The following is a 25,082-nucleotide window of genomic DNA, read 5'->3' as shown; positions in this document are numbered from 1 at the left end:
GGTGAACCTCCTTAATCGCGCGATTAATCGTGAGTTAACTATGACATTAATGCGATTAATCGCGATTAGAAATTTTAATCGCTTGACAGCACTAATATATATATATGAAAATTATAATGTTTCGGGGTTCAGAGTAAGTTTCTACCAAAAAAATTATGATTTTTACATGTAGGGGCGAAGTGCCAGAATTGGCCTGGTATGGAAGGGGTTAAAAGAAAAATCTGTGGAGGGCATAATGTTTCCTGTGGAGAGTGGAGCTCCAGTCTGAAGCCAGATACCCTCCCAGGAAAATGCAGATAGGACAGGAAACCTCCACCAGTTGTTTATTATGTCCATTGAATGTTTGTTACATTAAAGTTCATTCAACAAATAAAAAAATAAAAAAGTGAAGTGGAGGCCACATGTTTCCTGTGGACAGTGGAGCTCAAACTACAGCCATTTATTGTTTGTTACAATAAAGTTCAACCAAAAAAAAAAAAGGGGGAGTGGAGGCCACATGTTTCCTGTTTGGCCTAGACCCGGAAGATATACACACACGCCCACTGTGAGTAAAGACGGCTCGGTAGCTCTATGAGCTTCGTACGAAAGGGAAGGTAGATGGCTTCAGAAATGTTTAACTCCGTTGTCGCCGGTAAGACTCAGAGAGCGGCTCGGAATGGATGTTCAGTTGCAATATATATATATATATATATATATATATATATATATATATATATACCCATTGAATGCATTGGAGCTCTGGGTTCGTTCAGCTTTCCGGTGAATGATTCAGTACGGGGGGCGTGAGATCCACCTATAGCCCTCCAGTTGTTGTGGAACTACAAGTCCCATCATGCCTCGCTCTCTGGGAGTCCTGTCTGTGGCTGTCAGAGTCCTGCAATGTAGTTCAGCAGCAGCTGGAGGGATAAAGTGAACCCCTGCAGGCCAGTTGTGCCTTCTGTAATCTCTGTATACAGTATATGATGGTCCTAGGTATGTAACGGACAGCACAGTGTGCGGAGTATACAGTATATGATGGTCCTAGGTATGTAACGGACAGCACAGTGTGCGGAGTATACAGTATGATGGTCCTAGGTATGTAACGGACAGCACAGTGTGCGGAGTATACAGTATATGATGGTCCTAGGTATGTAACGGACAGCACAGTGTGCGGAGTATACAGTATGATGGTCCTAGGTATGTAACGGACAGCACAGTGCCTGAAGTGATATTCCAGGATACTGATTTAGGGTCTTTTCACACGGGCGGACGAACGGTCCGTTTTATTACAAGTCCGTTTACGGACTTGTAATGCTTCCATATGGGATTGCAGACGTTGGCGGATGATGCATCCGCTAACGTCCGTAACGATCCGCGTCCGCTTTTTCAGACGGAAGAAAACCCTATTTTTCTTCCGTCTGGCGGAACGGATCTGATGAATACGGACACATGGTCCGTATTTATCCGATTCCCCATAGGGGAGAGCGGAGGAAAGACTGGGCGGTCTCTGCACAGTGTGCGGGGACCCCCCTGTCCGCCGACAGCTCAGCCGGGATTTATGGAGGATCCCCGCTGAGCCGACGGACACACACGGGGCGGATCAATACGGATCCGCTCCGTGTGAAAGGGCCCTTACTTCCTATTTATGGCAATAGCGTGCTCAGAGCTGCCACATGCTGTGCTGTAACTTGCGTATTGTGGACTACCACACTACTGAACACTGCATAATCCACGCCACTCCAGAACCTGTGCTGTGCATTACACGCTGAGGACCACTACAGTACTATACAGTGCCTTTGCTCCGTGAGATGTTCAAAGCTTGGAATATTTTGTTCTAACCGAACCCTGCTCTCCACAACGTTATCCCTGACCTGTCTTGTGTGTTCCTTGGCCTTCATGATGCTGTTTGTTCACTAATAGCCCATACACACGATCCGACTATTGGACGATTTTTGGATTGTGTGTACACTACTTTCCAGAGCCAATCATGACAGTTCATCCGATTATTACAGGGCTAGACAAATGTGCTTGGAATCTAGGAGCCAGCTAAAAAAGTTAGGAGCCATAAAACGCGCCCCGTCCCGACGAGCTTGCACGCAGAATCGACTGCATTCGTGAGCAGCGCCCGCATATGTAAACGGAGTTCAAACCACACATGTGAGGTATCGCAGCAATTGTTGGAGCGAGAGCAATAGTTCTAGCCCTAGACCTCCTCTGTAACTCAAAACATGCAACCTGTAAAATAAATTTTTTTCAACCATTTAAGCCCCATACCATTTCGCTGGTCAAAGACCAGGCCACTTTTTTCAGTTTAGGCCGATATGTATTATACATATTTTTGGTAATGCGTTTATTGATTGGTTTGCGCAAAAGTTATAGCGTCTACAAAATAGGGGATAGTTTTATGGCATTTTTTTTTTACTAGTAATTTTGGCAATCAGCGATTTTTATCATGACTGCGACATTATGTCGGACACTTTTGACACCATTTCAGGACCATTGTCATTTTTACAGCGAGCAGTGCTATAAAAATGCACTGATTACTGTAAAAATGACACTGGCAGTGAAGGGGTTAACCTGTAGGGGGCGCTGAAGGGGGTTAAGTGTGACCTGGGGAGTGAGTGTAACTGTTAGGGGGTGTGGCTTGGCGTGACACGTCACTGATCGATGTTCCCGATGACAGGGGACAGACTATCACTGACGGTGTCACTAGGAAGAATGGGGAGATGTTTGTTTACGCTCACCTCTCCCTGTTCTTCAGCTCTGTGACCTGACCGCGGGACCCCGGCGGCGATCAGGTCCACGGGCGCGGTCACAGAGCTCCCGAACCCACGGCTCGCATCTTAAAGGGGACGTACCTGTAAACCCTTATGCCCAGCTGTGCCATTCTGTCGTTGTATATGGTCGGCAAGTGGTTAAACGTTGCCTGTGGAAATTTTTTAAGGGTAAAAGTTTGTCGCCATTCCACGAGCGGGCGCAATTTTGAAATGTGACATGTTGGGTATCATTTTACTCGGCATAACATTATCTTTCACAATATAAAAAAATTGGGCTAACCTTACTGTTTTATTTTTTAACTCAAAGTGTCTTTTTTTTCCAAAAAGTGCGCTTGTAAGACCGCGGCGCAAATATGGTGTGACAAAGTATTGCAACGACCGCCATTTTATTCTCTAGGGCAGGGATAAGCAATTAGCGGACCTCCAGATGTTGCCAAACTACAAGTCCCATGAGGCATAGCGAGACTCTGACAGCATCAAGCATGACACCCAGAGGCAGAGGCATGATGGGACTTGTAGTTTGGCAACAGCTGGAGGTCCGCTAATTGCTTATCCCCGCTCTAGGGTGTTAGAATTTTTTTTTTATGTTTGGGGGTTCGAAGTAATTTTTTTTACAAACATTTTTTTTTTTAACCTCTAAATCTCAGAAAGAGGATCGGTCCTTAAGGCTGCATTCACACCTAGGCGTAGGCAATAGCGGCGTTTTCCGGCGTTTTTTTCCGGCGTTTTGTTGCGCGTATTCATGCTAATATGCGCGTTTGCATACAGCGTTGTCCGACGTTTTTGTACTTTGACGTTTTTTTTTTTTTGCCAATAGGAAAAACTATCATCTTTTCATCACTTGTTGCTATGTTGGTAGATTTGTTTATCTTCTGCATGGGCGACAAGTTCTATTGACGAAACGCCCGTAGCAAACGCCTGTTGTCGCGCAAGTCGCTTGAATCGAGCGTTTCCATTACTTTCTATGGGAAATGGAAACGCTCAAATACGCGCATATCGCGCGATATGCGCGACAAAAAAGGGTCCGGAACTTTTATTGACTACATGCGATGCGCATCGGCGTTCAGATGTGAACCATGCCCATAGCCTTACATGTATTTTGGTCCCTCTGGCGTTTGTGCGCGTCGCGCTACAGGCGACAAAACGCCAAGGTGTGAATGGGCTCTAAGTGGTTAAAGGTTATTACCTGATTAATCGATTATGAAAATAATCGTTAGTTGCAGCCCTAATAACAAAGAAGCAGTTGAATTTATCACACACATCGGTAGTGACAATGACCATGTCGCAGGATTGTCATTAATGTGGCGCAAGGCCCCCCCAGAAATGTATCACAAATACCTTATTGAATCATAGTTGCATAGTAGGTGAGGCTGAAAATACACAAGTCCATCCTATGTGTGTGTGTGATTATATGTCAGTATTACATTGTATATCCCTGTATGTTGTGGTTGTTCAGATGCTTATCTAATAGTTTTTTTAAACCACCGATGCCCCCCGCTGAGACCACTGCCTGTGGAAGGGAATTCCACATCCTTGTCGCTCTTACAGTAAAATTGCTTCCATACCATGTGTTCTGTATGATTGGTGCTGCCTGATCACATGCTTTCCTTTTTAAAGGGGCTGTAAAGGTAAAAAAATCACTAAATAGCTTCCTTTACCTTAGTGCAGTCCTCCTTCACTTACCTCATCCTTCCATTTTTCTTTTAAATGTCCTTATTTCTTCTGAGAAATCCTCACTTCCTGTTCTTCTGTCTGTAACTCCACACAGTAATGCAAGGCTTTCTCTCTGGTGTGGAGTGTCGTGCTCGCCCCCTCTCTTGGACTACAGGAGAGTCAGGACGCCCACTAACACACAGCTCCTTTCTCTATCTGCAACGTAGAGAGCGTCCTGACTCTCCTGTAGTCCAAGGGAGGGGGCGAGCATGACACTCCACACCAGGGTTTTAGAAAGCCTCACATTACTGTGTGGAGTTATAGACAGAAGAACAGGAAGTGAGGATTTCTCAGAAGAAATAAGGACATTTAAAAGCAAAATGGAAGGATGAGGTAAGTGAAGGAGGACTGCACTGAGGTAAAGGAAGCTATTTAGGAAAAGAAAATTACCTTTACAACCCCTTTAAGTAAACGTTTGCTTTTAAGTACAGCAGAAATGTTTTGCACCAAATATCTATTTTATATCGTAATTATTTTTTCTTTCAGTCGTGCTGCTGGTCGTCCCTGTCGGCTGTGCCATCATTCCAGAGGTGAACGACGACCCATGCGTCGATCTGATATTCTGTACATTGAAGTGGGAGAATAATTACTGTGAATTTTATCATGGTTCAGACTTTGTAATAACATATGACAGAACTACATGGAACATTGCACAGAAGCTAAAGAACAGGTCCACCATCATTAAATATGGTGACTACGAGTGTGCGACCATCAAAAACCTGCAGGAGAGCGACACCGGGGACTACGCACTGCATATCTCCAAAGAAGATGGGGAACGGCGCTTGAGAAAGACCTTTTCATTGAGTAAGTGACCTTGCATCTTATCCATCCTGTGATCTTATAAGTAACCGCCGCCCCATTTCTGGGGTGCAGTAGAAATAAAGTGTTTCTTTTTTTCTTTTCTTTTTTTATCAAAGTTGAACTCCAGGCAGATGTAAAAGGTGCAGATGTGTAATCATTAAAACGTAACCCCAGGTTTACTTTCATGTTAACCGGTTCCCAGCCGGCTCACGCAGATATACCGTGGCAGAAGGGCTCTCCTGGGCGAAATCCCGTACATATATGGCTTTGCCCAGGAGAACCACCAGCGTGCACGAGTGCCAGCATGGGGATTTGTGTGTGTGTGTGTGTGTGTGTGTGTGTGTGTGTGTGTGTGTGTGTGTGTGTGTGTACACACAAATCCCTGCGCTTTCAGAGGAGAGGAGACAGATTGTCAGTTTCTATAAAGTAGAAACGGCGATCTGTCATCTCTCCTAGTCCCTCCCCTCCCCACACAGTTAACCCCTTGATCGCCCCCTAGTGTTAACCCCCTTCCCTGCCAGTGAAATTTTATACAGTATTTGATGCATTTTTATAGCACTAATTGCTCTATAGATGTCAGTGGTCCCAAAAATAAGTCAAGTGTCCGATCTATCCGCCGCAATACTGCTAAAAATCGCAGATCACCACCATTATTAGTTTAAAAAAATATTAATAAAAAATGCCTTAAATATTTCCCATAGTTTGTAGACACTAACTTTTGCGCAAACCAATCAATATACATTTTTTTATATATATATATATATATATATATATATATATATGTGTGTGTGTGTGTGTGTGTGTGTGTGTGTGTATGTGTGTTTTATATTTATATATATATATATATATATATATATATATATATATATATATATATATATAATATAATATAATATAATATAATATAATATAATATAATATAATATAATAAAAAAAAATGTAGAAGAATTGACGTAAACTAATGAAGAAATTTTTTTTTTTTAAAACATTTTTGTGGATATTTATTATAGCAAAAAATATTTTGTGTGTGGGCTTTTTTGTTTTTAGCACAAAAATAAAAACCGCAGTGGTGATCAAATACCATCAAAAGATATCTATTTGTGGGGAAAAAAAGGACGCAAATTTTCTTTGGGTACAACGTCGCACGATCGCGCAATTGTCAGTTAAAGCGGCGCAGTGCCAAATTGTAAAAAGTGCTTTGGTCCGGAAGGGGGTAAAGTCTTCTGGGGCTGAAGTGGTTAAATAGTATGAGCCAAGCTGGCCCAGACTGACAATTTCCTGTACTAATTGCTGCACCCGCTGTCAGTGCTGTAAAAACTGTATGTCGCCTCAGTTATCATTATACAGGACTTATATGGCACCATCAGTGTGTGCAACGCTTTACAGAATGTGGAGGCGGGTATTACTGTCACAATCCAATACAAGAGGAATCGGAGGGCCCTGCTTGTATTGAGTTGTAATGTCTGCCACCATTTTGTAAAGCACTGAGCAAACTGTTGGTGCCATATAAATGTTGAATAATGACTGATGCCAGTTTGTTTGGGCTAGCTTAACTCAAACGAGCTGTTGGAATGCCAGGAGGCGGGACTTATGGTCATGTGACCACCGTGATTGGCGGTCACATGATCGGAACGCTCCCGATCGCAAGCTGTGATTGAGAGCTTTCCGTTAGCCGCCGGTAACTGTGCCAGGAGTACGCCAGGTACGCGCTCTAAGCCCAGCTCTATTGCACGCAAATGTGCGGCCATTCTGCGCCAAGACCAACCCGTCGAGAAGCTGCATATTTTGCGTGTCTAGTTTGCTATCCTTTCCAGTAAGGGAGCATCTTATAGGAGGTTATACATGTCTGGAGTTGGTGGTGTTTCCAGGTTGAGGATGGAGTATGTTATACAAAGATATACAGTATTTCACAAAAGTGAGTACACCCCTCATATTATTGTAAATATTTTATTATACCTTTTCATGTGACAACACTGAAGAAATTACACTTTGCTACAATGTTGTGTAGTGAGTGTACAGCTTTAGTATAACAGTGTAAATTTTCTGTCCCCTCAAAATAACTCAACACACAGCCATTAATGTCTAAACGGCTGGCAACAAAAGTGAGTACACCCCTAAGTGAAAATGTCCAAATTAGGACCCAAGTTTCAATATTTTGTGCGGCCGCCATTATTTTCCAGCACTGCCTATTATCCCTCTTGGGCATGGAGTTCACCAGAGCTTCACAGGTTGCCACTGGAGCCCTCTTCCCCTCCTCCATGATGACATCACAGAGCTGGTGGATGTTAGAGACCTTGCGCTCCTCCACCTTCCGTTTGAGGATATCCCACAGATGCTCAATAGGGTTTAGGTCTGGAGACATGCTTGGCCAGTCATCACCTTTACCCTCAGCTTCTTTAGCAAGGCAGTGGTCGTCTTGGATGTGTGTTTGGGGTCATTATCATGTTGGAATACTGCCCTGCGGCCCAGTCTCTGAAGGGAGGGGATCATGCTCTGCTTCAGTATTTCACAGTACATGTTGGCATTCTTGGTTCTCTCAATGAACTGTAGCTCCCCAGTGCCGGCAGCACTCATGCAGCCCCAGACCATAACACTCCCACCACCATGCCTGACTGTAGGCAAGACACACTTGTCTTTGTTCTCCTCACCTGGTTGCCGCCACACACGCCTGACACCATCTGACACCAAATAAGTTTATCTTGGTCTCATCAGACCACAAGACACGGTTCCATTAATCCATGTCTTTTGACAAATTTGCTTGGAATCTAGGAGCCAGCTAAAAAAGTTAGGAGCCAGAAAACGCACCCCGTCCCGACGAGCTTGCACGCAGAAGCGAACACATACGTGAGCAGCGCCCGCATATGTAAACGGTTTTCAAACCACACATGTGAGGTATCGCCGCGATTGGTAGAGTGAGAGCAATAATTCTAGCACTAGACCTTCTCTCTAACTCAAAACATGCAACCTGTAGATTTTTTTTAAATGTCGCCTATGAAGATTTTAAAGGGTACAAGTTTGTCGGCATTCAACGAGCGGACGCAATTTTGAAGCGTGACATGTTGGGTATGAATTTACTCGGCGTAACATTATCTTTCATAATATTAAAAAAAATGGGGATAACTTTACTGTTGTCTTATTTTTTAATAAAAAAAAGTGTAATTTTTTCCCAAAAAAGTGCTCTTGTAAGACCGCTGCGCAAATATTCTCTAGGGTGTTAGGATAAAAAATATATATAATGTTTGGGGGTTCTAATTAGAGGGAAGAAGATGGCAGTGAAAATAGTGAAAAATTACATTAGAATTGCTGTTTAACTTGTAATGCTTAACTTGTAATACCAACGGCCACCACCAGATGGCGCTAGCTCACACAAGGAAGAGCTGGGGACTTCACAAAAAAAAAAAAATATATATATATATATATATTTTTGCCCACCTTCCAAGCCAAGTCGCCAGGAGGCTATTTCTAGTCGACCTGGCGACCGGGATTTTTCGAGCCCTGCCTTAGTCTGCTTGTCTTCAGCAAACTGTTTGCAGACTTTCTTGTGCATCATCTTCAGAAGAGGCTTCCTTCTGGGACGAGAGCCATGCAGACCAATTTGATGCAGTGTGCGGCGTATGGTCTGAGCACTGACAGACTGACCCCCCACCCCTTCACCCTCTGCAGCAATGCTGGCAGCACTCGCACGTCTATTTCCCACAGACAACCTCTGGATATGATGCTGAGCATGTGCACTCAACTTCTTTGGTCGACCATGGCAAGTCCTGTTCTGAGTGGAACCTCTCCTGTTAGACCGCTGTATGGTCTTGGCCACCGTGCTGCAGCTCAGTTTCAGGGTCTTGCCAATCTTCTTCTAGCCTAGGCCAACTTTATGTAGAGCAACAATTCTTTTTTTCAGATCCTCAGAGAGTTATTTTCCATGAGGTGCCATGTTGAACTTCCAGTGACCAGTATGAGAGAGTGAGAGCGATAACACCAAATTTAACACACCTGCTCACCATTCATACCTGAGACCTTGTAACACTAACAAGTTTCATGACACCAGGGAGGGAAAATGGCTAATTTGACCCAATTTGGATATTTTCACTTAGGGGTGTACTCACTTTTGTTGCCAGCGGTTTAGACATTAATGGCTGTGTGAGTTATTTTGAGGGGACAGCAAATTTACACTGTTATACAATCTGTACACCAGATTTTGAACTCCAGTTTTAGTAAAAGTTTCTCTACGATCTCGTGAGTTCCAAATTCTGTCCTATATTAAAAATGTTTTAACGTTGCTGCACTTAGATGGCGCTGCTCTCTTTTGTGTTTTTACAGTTTTAGTAAATCAACCCCTGTGTGTGAAGAAATGGGAAGTTGCATGAGATGAGATGCTGATTTGCAGTGTGCATGCTCTGGGTTTTAAAAGTTCCATTTATGTCGGAAGAGTTTTTAGTTGTCATCCTAGGGGCAGGCAATAGTGTTTTTCTGGGTGTTAGGAGGCGGTCATAGAGGTTCTGATGTGTGTGTGTGTGATGATTTTTTTTTTTTTATTGCAACCAATTCAGCAGAGATGGGTTCCTGCTCTAAGTGATGACCGTTGTCTGCTGTAGGGTAGGCCTACCTTGTCATACTGTAGAAGCTAAATGTGTCTGGTCATGGTGAAGAACAAGCTTAATTGGAAAGCCTCAAGGTAGTAAATTTGACATCCAGTGAGTGCTGTTGTTGGGCTCGACAAATCCCGGGCGCCAGGTCGCCATGGCGACAAGAAATAGGGTCCTGGCAACTTGGCTTGGAAGGGGGGCAAAAAAAAGCTGGCTGAGCTGGCGCCATCTGGTGGTGAGCCGTTGGTATTACAAGTTATTACCACCAGATGTGTAAGCTGGCGCCATCTGGTGGCGGCCGTTGGTATTACAAGTTAAGCATTACAAGTTAAACAGCAATTCTAATGTAATTTTTCACTATTTTAACTGCCATCTTCTTCCCTCTAATTAGAACCCCCAAATATTATATATATTTTTTATCCTAACACCCTAGAGAATAAAATGGCGATCGTTGCAATACTTTCTGTCACGCCGTATTTGCGCAGCGGTCTTACAAGCGGACTTTTTTGGAAAAAAATTACACTTTTTTTAATTAAAAAATAAAACCGTAAAGTTATCCCCATTTTTTTTTTTTTTTTAATATTATGAAAGATAATGTTACGCCGAGTAAATTCATACCCAACATGTCGCGCTTTAAAATTACGTCCGCTTGTGGAATGCCGACAAACTTTTACCCTTTAAAATCTTCATAGGCGACGTTTAAAAAAATCTACAGGTTGCACGTTTTAAGTTAGAGGAGGTCTAGGGCTAGAATTATTGCTCTCGCTCTACCAATCGCGGAGATACCTCACGTGTGTGGTTTAAACACCGTTTACATATGCGGACGCTTCTGCGCGCAAGCTCGTCGGGACGGGGCGCGTTTTCTGGCTCCTAACTTTTTTAGCTGGCTCCTAGATTCCAAGCAAATTTGTCAAACCCTGCTGTTTATCAGAACTGCTGTCTAGATAGACACTGCTGTAAATTTAGATCTGGTAGGTTTGTGGCACTCAGACTTTTTCCCTCACATTAAATAGGACCTAGTGCCCCATGCACATGGCCACATCTAAGTGTAGCAGGGGGCATCTCTGGAAGCATGTGGTTCTATTGGACTGGTGTGTATATAGAGACATCTTTCACTTTAACAGGGATGTTGCAACAAATTGTGAGGTTTGAAGGTTTTTGAACTAAGGGACAGTTAAAGATTATGGGCCTGCATTAGTTTATGTTTTGACCAGAGGAGGTTGGTGTGTTCTCTTATTTTAGATACTAAAGTTAGTGTTACTAAACCCACAACTGTAAACTCGGTTTGTATATTTGGTAAAGCATGCTTGTTATACTCGCTGTGGGTTAATCCCGTGCATTGTGTATAAAAGGCTGTTTGATCCTCCCCTTCTTCCACAGTCCCCAATCCATCTGGTAGAACGGGGCCTTGGAGTCACTCTGCACATGCTTTTGTTGTTGTGTATTGTTATTGTTTTTCTTGTTTTGTTTGGGAGGGTGCATGTGAACAGCACAGGACAAATCGGTATGGTTCAGACAGAAGGTCAGGAGTCATGCAGCTTCATAGGACAGTCAGAGGAGAATGAAAACCCCCTCCTTTAAGCTTTGACCAGTGCTCGGCCGGACACTGATGGAAGTCATATACTGCTGAGAAAAGGTATGGTATGTATTTTAAAGGGAACCTCCACGCCAAAATAATAATAAAAAAAAAAATGGGCGTGGGGTCCCCCCACAAATCCATACCAGACCCTTGTCCGAGCACACAGCCCAGCAGGTTGGGAAAGGAGGAGGGGGAGGTGCGGGCAAGTCCACTCCTCCTGAACCATACCAGACCACATGCCCTCAACATGGGGGTTACTTTGGGGCAGGAAGGCTCTGTGCCCCCCTGCCCAAAGCACCTTGTCCCCAAGGACCTCTTCCTGACAAACCTGGACGTTGATTGTAGAGTTCTGCAGATGGGTGGCTTATCGGAATCTGGAAGCCCCCCAAATACCACCCCCCTGCGAATGATTAGGGGTACATTGGCGGTTTGCTGTGGTTTTAACCCTTTCTCGGCCGCTAGGGGGGGTAAAAGCGCCCCACTACCGTCCGAATAGCGCCACAAAATTGACAGTAAAGCACCGCTAAAAATAGTGGTGCTTTACCGCGGATGCCTCCCCCATCCCAGTGTGAAAGGGGCCTTAGTGCATATTGCATTTTATGCCTATTGTGGAGTAATTAATTCACAATTTGATATTTTATTTTATATTGCACTGCAAAAATCTTTATTTCAGTCTATAAAAGTACACAAGATCTGTAGTATTTCCGAAGTCTTATACTTCCCTGTCTTTCTCCTAGGTGATGGTGTCCTCAAATGCCTCCTCAATGTTAGTGATTTCAATGTGAACACGTCCAGGATTGGGGTCGACCTGCCGATCTACAGGAGAAAAAATTACACTGAGATGCCTGAAGCACTGAGACTGACTGCAAGGAATGGCAAAATGCCAAAAGATTTCAGTTTGGGCTTGGTGCTCACAGCACAGGATCTGGCCAATGAGGGGTCTATGGATGTCACCACACCAACAGGTGAGAGGTCTCCTGAAACAAAACCTAATAATCAAGGTTTTACCTATAGGGCAATTAAAGCGTCTGCACAGGCATCGACAAATCCCGGGCGCCAGGTCGCCATGGCGACTAGAAATAGTGTCCTGGCGACTTGGCTTGGACCAGTGTGAGCTGGTTCCATCTGGTGGTGAGCCGTTGGTATTACAAGTTATTACCACCAGATGTGTGAGCTGGCGCCATCTGGTGGTGGCCGTTGGTATTACAAGTTAAGCATTACAAGTTAAACAGCAATTCTAATGTAATTTTTCACTATTTTCACTGCCATCTTCTTCCCTCTAATTAGAACCCCCAAACATTATATATATTTTTTATCCCAACACCCTAGAGAATAAAATGGCCATCGTTACAATACTTTCTGTCACGCCGTATTTGCGCAGCGGTCTTACAAGCGCACTTTTTTGGGAAAAAATTACACTTTTTTTAATTAAAAAGTAAGACAACAGTAAAGTTATCCCCATTTTTTTTTTTAATATTATGAAAGATAATGTTACGCCGAGTAAATTCATACCCAACATGTCACGCTTCAAAATTGCGTTTGAACACCGTTTACATATGCGGGCGCTGCTCATGTATGTGTTCGCTTCTGCGCGCAAGCTCGTCGGGACGGGATGCGTTTTCTGGCTCCTAACTTTTTTAGCTGGCTCCTAGATTCCAAGCAAATTTGTCAACCCCTGCGTCTGCAAAAATTATTTTATTTACATCATGCTGCAAAAAAATGTATGATTTATATACGTGTGTGTTTTGTAATGTTGGGGTTGTTTAGCTTCTGTGTAGAGCCTGAGTGCTCAACCTGTGGCCCTCCAGCTGTTGCAGAACTACAAGTCCCATAAGGCATTGCAGTCACAAGCATGACTCCCAAAAGCAGAGGCATGATGGGACTTGTAGTTCTGCCACAGCTGGAGGGCCGCAGGTTGAGCACCCATGGTGTAGAGCAGGGATATGCAATTAGTGGACCTCCCAGCTGTTGCAAAACTACAAGTCCCATCATGCTCTGTCTCTGAGTGTCATGCTTGTGGCTGTCAGTCTTGCTATGCCTCATGGGAATTGTAGTTCTGCAACAGCTGGAGGTCCGCTAATTGCATATCCCAGGTGTAGAGCAATGGTACTCAACCTTCCTAGTGCTGTGACCCCTTGATAAAATTTCCCAAGTTGTGGGGACCCCTAACAGTAAAATTATTTTCGTAGCGTGGGTTGTCAGCACCCAAGGCAATACAAGTAATTTGCGCCCCTAACCCACGGACATTTAGCGCTCCCTTCCACTCGTACAGTATTTAAACAAACCCCTTATAATACATTTTAGGATGTACCACTTTTTCTCTTTGTTCTCCTTTCTTTCCCTTTTTATCCCCCTCTATCCTTATTATTATTTATTGTTTTCCCCATCCCTCTCTCTAGCCGTTTTTCTTGTTCTTTCTCTTATTCTTTCTCCCTTTTTTTTTTTTTTTCTTTTCTTCCTCCCCTCTTTTTCTCTCTATTCCATGTATTCTCTATTTTTATTCCTTCTTTTACTCCTTGGTGGAGGGGGAATGGGATGAGTGCCAATACTGGTTGGAGTTCTGATCAGCCAACTTGGGTGCTCTTGATCAAGGTCATGTGCTGATCTGAGAACTGTAGTGGGGAATTTTAATGGCAACTATAATAACAGGTGGTGTTACTCGCTGTGTCTCCGACTTTGTGGTTTCCCGTAGCAGTGACACCTATGCCGAAATTGGGAGATAGGGTCTCCTTCAGCCCCTCCCACTTCATTCCTCACCAGTCAGCTGACCTCTAGTCTCTGCCCCCCAGCTATGCCATTTACTGAATGAGTGGATGCAAAGAGGCTAAAAGGGCAGGTGTTTGCATTAGGAACAGTCTGGCTGGGCAGCCACAGGCTCCAGGGACAGCCCTGCTGGGCAGCCGCAAAAAGGCTGGGAGAGCGGTGCAGGCTTCAGAACAGCCCAGGATTTGGTGACCCCTGGCAAATCATCATTCGACCCCCCCAAGGGGGTCCCGACCCCCAGGTTGAGAACCACTGGTGTAGAGCATACCAGTGAGCGGAGTCCACGCCAGTTGTGCTTTTTAGGGGCTTGTTGGCCCACTTTATTAACCTCTTGACGACCGAGGGACGTCTATGGACATCCTCGGCTTTGTGCGGTGATATCTGAATGATGGGTGCAGCTACAGGCATCATTCAGATATCACCGTCTTTAGTCGGCGATTCTGTGCACAATAAGAACGATCAAATCGGCAGTTCTGCCGCTTGATCGTTCTTATAGGCCATCCGGTGCTTCTCTGGGCTCTCCCGTGCCATCGGGGGGGCCCGGAGAGCGAATCGGCCGGCGCTCGCTGGGGAAGCATAGAGATGACTGGTGACCAGATGGTCACCAGTCATCTCTATGACCGTCGGAGGTCCGGGCGCGACGTCATGACGTCAGGCCCGGTACCTGTAAGTAAACAAAGCCGCATTCGCGGCTGTCGGCATTAGATCTGTGAATTTTTTTCACTGATCTAATGCTTGTAAACCTGGAGGAGAGATGTAATGAAGTAAAATAAAAATAAATTAAACATTTTTTTTTTTAAACGCCCCTGTCCCCGGTAGCTCGCGCTTAGAAGCAAAAACGCATGCAAGTCCCGCCCACATATGTAAACGCTGTTCAAACCCCACATGTGAGGTATCGTCACGTGCGTTAGAGCGTGTGCAACAATTCTAGCACTAGACCTCCTCTGTAACTCGAAAATAGTAACCTGTAAACAAATTTAAAGCGTTGCCTATGGAGATTTTTAAGTACCGCAGTTTGGCGCCATTCCATGAGTGTTTTAAAGTTTTAAAGCGTGACATGTTTGGTATCTATTTACTTGGCGTAACATCATCTTTCACATTATGCAAAAAAATTGGGCTAACTTTACTGTTTTGTTTTTTTTAATCCCTGAAACCCTTTTTTTTCCCAAAAAAAGGCGTTTGAAAAATTATTGCGCAAATTCTGTGTGAGAAAAAAAGTTGCAATGACCGTCATTTTATTCCCTAGGGTGTCTGCTAAAAAAAATATATAATGTTTGAGGGTTCTGATTAATTTTCTAGCAAAAAATTGTGATTTTTACATGAAGGAGAAAAGTGCCAAAATAGGCCCGGTTGTCAAGTGGTTAAAGGAATAAAAAAAAAAAAAAAAACATCTATCCAGAATTCCCACGGAGGGGGTTTCAGGTTGCTACAGCAGTAAAACATAATCAATGGAAAATGCTGAGCCACCTGGCTCTCTTTGGAAATACTGCCGCTTAGGCTTTACACTTCAGCCTTCTTGGCCATATAACAAAGTTCCCGTATATCCACTGTACCTCCCTTTTTTTTTTTTTTTTTTTAGCTTTCGTGCTGCTCAGGCCACAGCCTTGGGCCCTCTGATTACACCATGCAGACATGCATGCTTCTCCCTTGCTTGCCTGGACTCCTTGAGAGGGTGGAACCCAAAACGTTAGTCCTGACTCTATAATAAGCCCAGGACCCACCTGATCAATCAACCAGCCAGACTCCTGGCTGTTTCCAAAACCCGGTCCCAGGATTGGAGATTCCATCCCACCCATATCACTATGGAATCTCCGGGCTCCAGGTCCCCAACACGATTTTACAAACTGTGGAGGAAACTGATCAAACAGATTCCTCCACATTAAATAACCCTGGAGCCCTTCAGCCATAATTTGTTCTTTATATTAAAGCCCCAGATCCGGTCCAAACTCCCCATGCTGTTCCCTGTGTGAAAGCAGCAATCTCTTGGTTCTATAGCTTTTATCACTCCCTGTGACATCATTGCCAGACTTGCACGTAGTACACACTGCAAGTTTTTTTTCTCTGTTCAACCCAGCAAGTTGAATGAAAAGAAATTGTCGGAGCCACTGTACTAACGGTCCGATGTTGGTACAGCGATCTCCCCTGCTGAGCTCTTGTGTCTTGACAGGGGCATGCCCCCTCATGCCAGACATCACCAGACTTATGTCTAGTACGCACTGAGTTATTTTTTTTTCCGTTCAACCCAGCAGGTCGAACTAAAAAAATTGTCAGCTCCAGTCGGAGCCGTTGTACTAACGATCCAACGTTGGTACAACGATCTACGCCGTGCTGGACGATGCATGTCAAATTCTTCGACTGACGGCCATCTTGCTACGCCCCGCATTCGGCCCCCCTGCCTGATTACTCCTGCTTTACACACAGGCCCGAATGTCGGACGTTTTTTTATTGAACTGGTCGATGTCGCCTGGCATTCAGCTGGTGTTATATATGGGGCTTTATTAACTACTTGAGCCCCGGCATATAGTCAAATGACGGCGGCAAGGTGGCTCTATAAATCCCAGCCGCCGTCATTTGATGTATTCGCGTCCTCCGGCCACTGGGGGGCGCGCGCTCCCCGAGATGCCAATGCGTGTGCCTGGCGGCCGCGATGTCCGCTAGGTACCCGCGATCGGCAATGACAGAGCAGGGACGTGGAGCTCTGTGTGTAAACACAGAGCTCCACGTGCTGTCAGGAAGAGGAGACAGATGCTGTGTCCCTTGTACATAGAGACACAGCATCGGTCACCTCCCCGAGTCAGTCCCCTCCCCCACACAATTAGAACACACCCAGGATACACATTTAACCCCTTCCTCACCCCCTAAGTGTTAACCCCTTCCCTGCCAGTCACATTTATACAGTAATCAGTGCGTTTTTATAACGATGTTCACTGTATTAATGTGAATGGTCCCAAAAATGTGTCAAAAGTGTCCGATGTGTCCGCTGCAATATCGCAGTCCTGACAAAATTCGCATATCGCCGTATTACTAGTAAAAAAAAAAATAATTATAAAAAAGTCAGAATTCTATCCCCTATTTCGTAGCCACTATATTTTGCGCAAACCAATCACTATACGCTTATTGCGATTTTTTTTTTTTTTTTTTTACCAAAAATATGTAGAATACATATCAGCCTAAAATGAGAAAAAAACGTTTTTTAAAGAAAAAATGGGATATTTTATTATAGCAAAAAGTAAAAAATATTGTGTTTTTTTTTTTTCCCCCCCAAAATTGTCGCTCTTTTTTTTTTGTTTATAGCGCAAAAAATAAAAACCGCAGAGGTGATCAAATACCACCAAAAGAAAGCTCTATTTGTGGGGAAAAAAGGACGTCAATTTTGTTTGGGAGGCACGTCGCACGATCGCGCAATTTTAATTTAAAGCGACGCAGTGCTGAAACTTCACCTGGGCAGGAAGGGGGTATATGTGCCCATTAAGCAAGTGGTTAAATGATCTATGGGGCAGCTGTTGGGAAACCATTTCCTAATTTATGTGGAAGTGTCATATTGTCATAAAATCCCTATGGGCAAAACAGATTGGTCTACAGCTTGACTCCTTTCTTTCTTCTTCTAAGATATTGTGACCGATACCAATACAAAGTGAATATCGGCCGCACCGATAATCGGTTCATCTCCAATTTATTTTTATTTTTTTACAAATATGTGAAGTGTGGCGTGCATTTGTATTCAGCCCCCCTTACTCTGATACCCCTAACTAACATCGAGTGCCACCAATTGCCTTTAGAAATCACCTTATTGGTAAATAGAGTCCAGCTGTGTGTGATTTAATCTCGGTATAAATGCAGCTGTTCTGTGAAGCCCTCAGAGGTTTTTCAGAGAACCTTAGTGAACAAACAGCATCATGAAGGCCAAGGAACACACCAGACAGGTCAGGGATAAACTTGTGGAGAAGTTTAAAGCAGGGTTAGGTATAAAAAATATCCCAAGCTTTGAACATCTCACAGAGCACTGTTCAATCCATCATCTGAAAATGGAAAGAATATGGCACAACTGCAAACCCACCGATACATGGCCGTCCACCTAGTCTGGCCGGGCAAGGCGAGCATTCATCTAAAAGCTCTAATTACGGGGGGGGGGGGGGGGGAATTATATAACTTTTCATTTGTGTGCAGCATTGCATGACTACGCAATTACAAGTTAAAATAATGCAGTGCTCAAAGGCCTGGTCATGAAGGGGGGGTAAATCTTCCAGGGGGGGGTTATGGTTGTGATGTTGCATTACAGTTTTATAACTCGCCAGTTATTATGTGCAGTTCATTTGCTGCTACTTGCTTATGCTTTCATCTTCTTTTTTTGTTTTTTTGGTGTGCCTCCTTTCTACACAGCAGTTTAAATGGTATGATTTTATGTAGTGTGTGTAATGTGTGTGTAATGTGTGCATTTTTTATAGTAGCATAAACCCATTTCAATTTTAAAGTGGCGTTCCACCCATAAATATAACATTACATCAGTAGTTTTAAAAAAATGTCATTAGTCCTTTACAAATTTTTTTTTTTTTTTTTTTAGATGCCTTCAAAGTGTTGTTGCTAGGCAGAATAGTTAATCTTCCCTCTTCCTGCACCTAGGTGCTTAAGCTTCCTAACCTACACCGCACAGACTCCTGGGAATGTAGTGGGTGTAACTTTCCAGGAGTCTGTGCACTCCCCAGTCTCAAAGGCTGAAATCCAGGAAGTCATACAGTCTGGCTTCATGATGCCCACACTTAAGATGGCCCCAGTCAATTTCTATTTTATAAAGTGTCTAAATGCTGTAACAACCTAACAAAACGGACCTTAGTTTACAGACTAACTTTACTAGAATACATTAAGCTTGTGTATTACAGGGGTATTTATATTTAAAAAGTGAAATTGTGGCCGGAACTCCGCTTTAAGGCCGGGGTCACACTGGTCCGACAAATGCTCCGACATTGGGAGCTCATGACGTGTGAAAATCAATGTTTCCCTATGAGAGCTGTCTTAACTGGTCCGACACACGTCGCTCCGACTTTGAAAATGCTCCCTGCACTACTTTTGGTCCTACATTGATCCTATTTCAGCCCATTGAATATCATTGAAGTCGGACCATCCGACATGTGATTACAGCAGCAGTAAAAGGAATTTATCTCACTCTGGGATTGTTTTGATTGGTCAAAGAACAAGTCAGACTATCACAAAGTCGGGTCAAAGTAGTATCCTGTTCATGAAAGATGGATGTAGGACCAATGTCACAGAGCAAAGTAGGATGAAAGTCGTACTACTGTCGTGTAGTATAGTGTGAACCCAGCCTCAGGCTGAAATTCGGGCAAACCACTGCCAAAGAATTTGTAATTCTGGCCATTCAGTTCTGAGATCTCTGCAGCTCTGCCACATATCACAGCCGTGTCTGGCAGAGGAGAAAACACTTTTTTTTTTCTAGTACACTAACCTTTTACAAATCTTGTCCTTCTCCAGCCTGTGACAAGCGAGAAGAGAAGCAGGAAACGCGTTTAACCACTTAAGGACCGCCTAACGCCAATATACGTCGGCAGAATGGCACGGCTGGGCACAGGCACGTACCTGTACGTTGCCTTTAAGAGCCTAGCCTCGGGTCGCTCGCGACCCGGTCCGAAGCTCCGGAACCGCAGACCTAATTGCCGCCGGTGTCCCGCGATCGGTCACAGGAGCTGAAGGACGGGGAGAGGTGTGTGTGTGTAAACACACCTTCCCTGTTTTTCTCTGTGGCAGTGATACTGATCGTCTGTTCCCCGATATAGGGAACCACGATCAGTGACGTCACGCCTACAGTAAGAATCGCTCCCTTAGGGCACACTTAACCCCTTAGCGCCACCTAGTGGTTAACCCCTTCACTGCTATTGTCATTTTCACAGTAATCAGTGCGTTTTTATAGCGCTTTTCGCTGTGAAAATGACTGGTCCCAAAAATGTGCCATAATGTCGCAGCCACGAAAAAAATTGCTGATCACCGCCATTACTAGTAAAATAAAAAAAAAATGCCATAAAACTACCCCCTATTTTGTAGACGCTATAACTTTTGCTCAAACCAATCAAACGCTTATTGCAATTTTTTTTTTTTTTTTTTTTCCAAAATGTAGAAGAATACATATTGGCCTAAACTGAGGATTTTTTTTTTTTATAAATATTTTGGGGATTTTTATTTTAGCAAAAAGTAAAAAAATTAGCTTTCTAATCGATCTATTTTTGTTTTATAGCACTATAAATAAAAAAGAGCGACGATTTTGAAAAAAACAAAAAATTTTTGGTATAATATCCCAATTTTTTTAATATATATATATATATATATATATATATATATATATATATATATATATATATAATTTTCCTCAGTTTAGGCCGATTATGTATTCTTCTACATATTTTTGGTAAATAAATCGCAAAAAAGCGTATAGTAATTGGTTTGACTTACTAGTAATGGTGGTTATCTGCGATTTTTGTCAGCACTGCGATATTATGGCAAACACTTTAGACACATTTTTGGGACCATTCACATTTATACAGTGAACAGTGCTATAAATATGCACTGATTACTGTATAAATGTGACTGTCAGGGAAGGGGTTAACACTAGGGGGCGAGGAAGGGGTTAAATGTGTTCCTTAACCACTTCCCGACCTCCTCATGTACATTTACGTCGGCAGAATGGCACGGACAGGCACAATCACGTACCTGTACGTCCTCTGCTAGACGTGGGTGGGGGGTCCGATCGGGACCCCCCCCCTGGTACATGCGGAGGTCGGGTCCGCTCGGGGAGCGATTCGGGACGACGGCGCGGCTATTCGTTTATAGCCGCTCCGTTGCGATCGCTCCCCGGAGCTGAAGAACGGGGAGAGCCGTGTGTAAACACGGCTTCCCCGTGCTTCACTGTGTCGGCGCATCGATCGCGTCATCCCCTTTATAGGGGAGACTCGATCAATGACGTCATTCCTACAGCCACACCCCCCTACACTAGTAAACACATACACCGTGATCCCTAACTCCTACAGCGCCCCCTGTGTTTAACTCCCAAACTGCAACTGTCATTTTCACAATAAACAATGCAATTTAAATGCATTTTTTGCTGTGAAAATGACAATTGTCCCAAAAATGTGTCAAAATTGTCCGAAGTGTCCGCCATAATGTCGCAGTCACGAAAAAATTGCTGATCGCCGCCATTAGTAGTAAAAAAAAAAATAATAAATAAAAATGCAAAAAAAACTTTCCCCTATTTTGTAAACGCTATAAATTTTGCGCAAACCAACCGATAAACGATTATTGCGATTTTATTTTTTTTACCAAAAATAGGTAGAAGAATACGTATCGGCCTAAACTGAGGAAAAAAAAATGTTTATATATGTTTTTGGGGGATATTTATTACAGCAAAAAGTAAAAAATATTGCATTTTTTTTTCAAAATTGTCGCTCTATTTTTGTTTTATAGCGCAAAAAATAAAAACCGCAGAGGTGATCAAATACCACCTAAAGAAAGCTCTATTTGTGGGGGAAAAAAGACGCCAATTTTGTTTGGGAGCCACGTCGCACGACCGCGCAATTGTCTGTTAAAGCGACGCAGTCCCGAACTGTAAAAACCCCTTGGGTCTTTAGGCAGCATTTTGGTCCGGGGCTTAAGTGGCTAGGGAGCGATTCTTACTGTGGGGGGAGGGGACTGATTGGGGGAGGTGACTAATCTGTGTCCCTATGTACAAAGTACACAGCATCGGTCTCCTCTCCCTGACAGGACGTGGATCTCTGTGTTTACACACAATGATCCACGTCCTTGGCTGTGTAATGGCCGATCGGAGTACCTGGCGGACCCCAGTGGCCAGAGGAGCCGAGGATGTCAATAGACGGCCTCCCGGACCTGAAGAGCCACCTTGTGGCCGTCATTTGTCAATGGCTCAGGCTCCAAGTTAAAAAAAAAAATATATACAAAAATGAAGCCTCATGTCATGTTCAGTGGGTATTACCACTACGCAGTCGCGGCACAGTGGTTTGGGTTTTCCAGGGTTAAACGGGTAACATATCGCCTCCCAACTGCCCGTCAATTGCTCACTAAAAAAGTGATCTACCATAGATCACTTTTCAGAGAGGCATTAGGACTGCTACTTGAACCAGGCCAATAACTCGTTCATTATATTAATGAACATAGAGCTGCATTAATTTGTGTCTTTCATATCTGCCTGAAGTTCAGCTTTAAATAATGTTCCTGGCCTGTAGTGATCACTATCTGGTGTTTATAAAAACACCACCACACCAATAGGGGCTCTACAGAGTCCGGCAGGTCCCCAGTTTTAGCCGCATCACGCAACGCTTGGAGAAGTGGGGTGAAAAGGGTGTTCCCATATCGAGAGTGTACTTCAGCTGGGAGCCCGTCGGAACCCTGGAGACTTATGAGTAGGGGCTTCAGTTAACTCTTCGATGGTAAATGAGTTCATTGTAGCAATCTCCGAGGCCGAAAAAAAAGACGGTCACTAAAAAAGGTTGCTGGTTCAGAGGCTGTGAAGTCAGATTTGGAAGCATATAATTCTGCATAGAATTGGTGAAAGATATATATCTACAATAGCAGAATCAGGGGTGTGCACCTCCCCAGTAATGGATCGAATGGCATCAATAGCAGAAACCCCTTGCTGAGCCCTGGCCACCAGAGCCAAGGGATGACCCTATTATTATTTTACAGGATTTATAGAGCACCAACAGTTTACGCAGCGCTTTACAACATGAAGGTTGACGGTACAAAATACAATACACTAGGAATCAGAGGGCCCTGCTCGTTAGAGCTTAAAGTCTAAGATCCCTTTCACGCTGGGGCCGTGGCCCCATTAGCGCTAAAGTGCTGCTCGTTTTTAGCAGTGCTATTTAAAGGGGTTGTAAAGGTAGATTTTTTTTTCACCTTAATGCATTCTATGCATTAACCACTTCAATACCGGGCTTTTATACCACCTCCATACCGGGCCTATTCTGGCACTTCTCTCCTACATGTACAAATCATAATTTTTTTTGCTAGAAAATTACGCAGAACCCCCAAACATTATATATGTTTTAGCAGACACCCTAGGGAATAAAATGATGGTCATTGCAACGTTTTATCTTGCACGGTATTTGCGCAATAATTTTTCGAACGGCTTTTTTTAAGGAAAAAAAATGGTTTCATGACTTAAAATAACAAAACGGTAACGTTAGCCCAATGTTACACCGAGTATATAGATACCTAACATGTCACGCTTTAAAATTGCGCACACTCATGGAATGGCACCAAACTTCGGTACTTAAAGTGGAGGTTCACCCTATAAAAAAATTCTAACACTACATCCAGCACCGTGCTGCATATAAAATGACACTGACCGTTATTTATTTTTTGCCGTAAATATCGTTTACCCGTGGAATTCACCGCGGCTTCCGGGTAGGGAATCCCGCGGGAGTGGGCGTTCCTATTGTCATGCCAATTGATTGACATGCTAAACGACGGCGCACACAGCGCGTCACGACTTCCCGAAGGAAGCTCGGGTCAGCTCTATTCGGCGCCTGCGCACCAGCGCCGACCCGAGCTTCCTTCGGGAAGTCGTGACGCGCTGTGTGCGCCGTCGTTTAGCATGTCAATCAATTGGCATGACTACCCGGAAGCCGCGGTGAATTCCACGGGTAAACGATATCTACGGCAAAAAAAATAAATAAAGGTCAGTGTCATTTTATATGCAGGACTGGGCTGGATGAAGTGTTAGAAATTTTTTATAGGGTGAACCTCCACTTTAAAAATCTCCCTAGGCAACGCTTTGTAAATCTAAACTGGTAACCTGTAAAAAATTTCAAAGGAGATCTAGTGCTAGAATTGTTGCTGGCACTCTAATGCACGCGGCGATACCTCACATATGTGGTTTAAACGGCGTTTACATATGTCGGCGGGACTTGCGTGTACGTTCGCTTCTGCACGCGAGCTACCGGGGACAGGGGCGTTTTAATTTTTTTTTTTTTTACATTTTTTTTTTTTTTTATCATCACTTTTATTCCTATTGCAAGGAATGTAAACATCCCTTGTAATAGGAATGTGTGTAACAGGTCCTCTTTATGGAGAGAGGCGGGGTCAATAAGACCCACATCTCTCCTCCAGGCTGGAAAGCATGAGATCGGTGAAAAAAAATTCACCGATCTCATGATTACTGTTGCTTAGTAGCCACAATCGCGGCTTTGTTTATTTATGGGGACCCTGGCGCGACGCCATCACATCGCGCCCGGGTCCTCCGGTCATAGAGATGACTGGTGACCATCTGGTCACCAGTCATCTCTATGCTTCCTGCCAGCGCCGGACGATTCTTTCTCCGGGCCCCCGATGTCACGGGAGAGCCCGGAGAAGCACTGGATGGCGGCGGGAGGGGGGGGGATATCTGAATGATGCCTCTAGCTGCAGGCATCATTCAGATATCCCCCCACAAAGCCGAGGATGTCATATGACGTCCACCTGGGATGGGAGATCCCCTCTGTGGACATCATATATCTATGGGCCGGTATTGAAGTGGTTAAGGTGAAAAAACATCTGAGCATTAGCGCCCTCCTTTACTTACCTGAACCCTTGAAAGTCCCGCGCCATGAACGCGCAGGTTTCTCGGCCGGCTTCTCGGCTCATTCATTGGTTGATTGAAAGCAACACAGCCATTGGCTAGCGCTGCTGTCGATCATATCCAATGACGCGGTGGGCCAGGGGGGCGGGGCCGAGTGATACAGTGAGCGGCTATGGCCCCCGGCTGTATCACAGGAGCGCGCCCGCAAGGACTTTCCACCATGCAAGCTTGCATGAAGGTGGAAAGTTCTTGCGTGGGGGAGCCGAGACAGCCGCCGAGGGACCCCAGAAGACCAGGTTCGGAGCCACTCTGTG

General features: G+C 44.2%; 1 protein-coding gene across 1 annotated transcript in view; it reads left to right on the top strand.

Moving 5' to 3' along the window:
* Positions 1-597: 597 nt before the first annotated feature.
* LOC120920089 overlaps positions 598-25,082 on the top strand; it is a 41,157-nt gene continuing 16,672 nt past the window's right edge. Inside the window, exons 1-3 of the mRNA XM_040332003.1 lie at positions 598-631; positions 4,956-5,273; positions 12,167-12,394. Of these exons, the coding sequence (XP_040187937.1) occupies positions 598-631; positions 4,956-5,273; positions 12,167-12,394 (580 nt within the window). The remainder of the gene's footprint in view (positions 632-4,955; positions 5,274-12,166; positions 12,395-25,082) is intronic.

This window comes from Rana temporaria, chromosome 13, assembly GCF_905171775.1.
Source record: "Rana temporaria chromosome 13, aRanTem1.1, whole genome shotgun sequence".
NCBI lineage: Eukaryota > Metazoa > Chordata > Amphibia > Anura > Ranidae > Rana > Rana temporaria.
The sequence above is the reverse complement of the archived record's forward strand: the minus strand, read 5'-3'. Positions and strand labels throughout refer to the sequence as shown.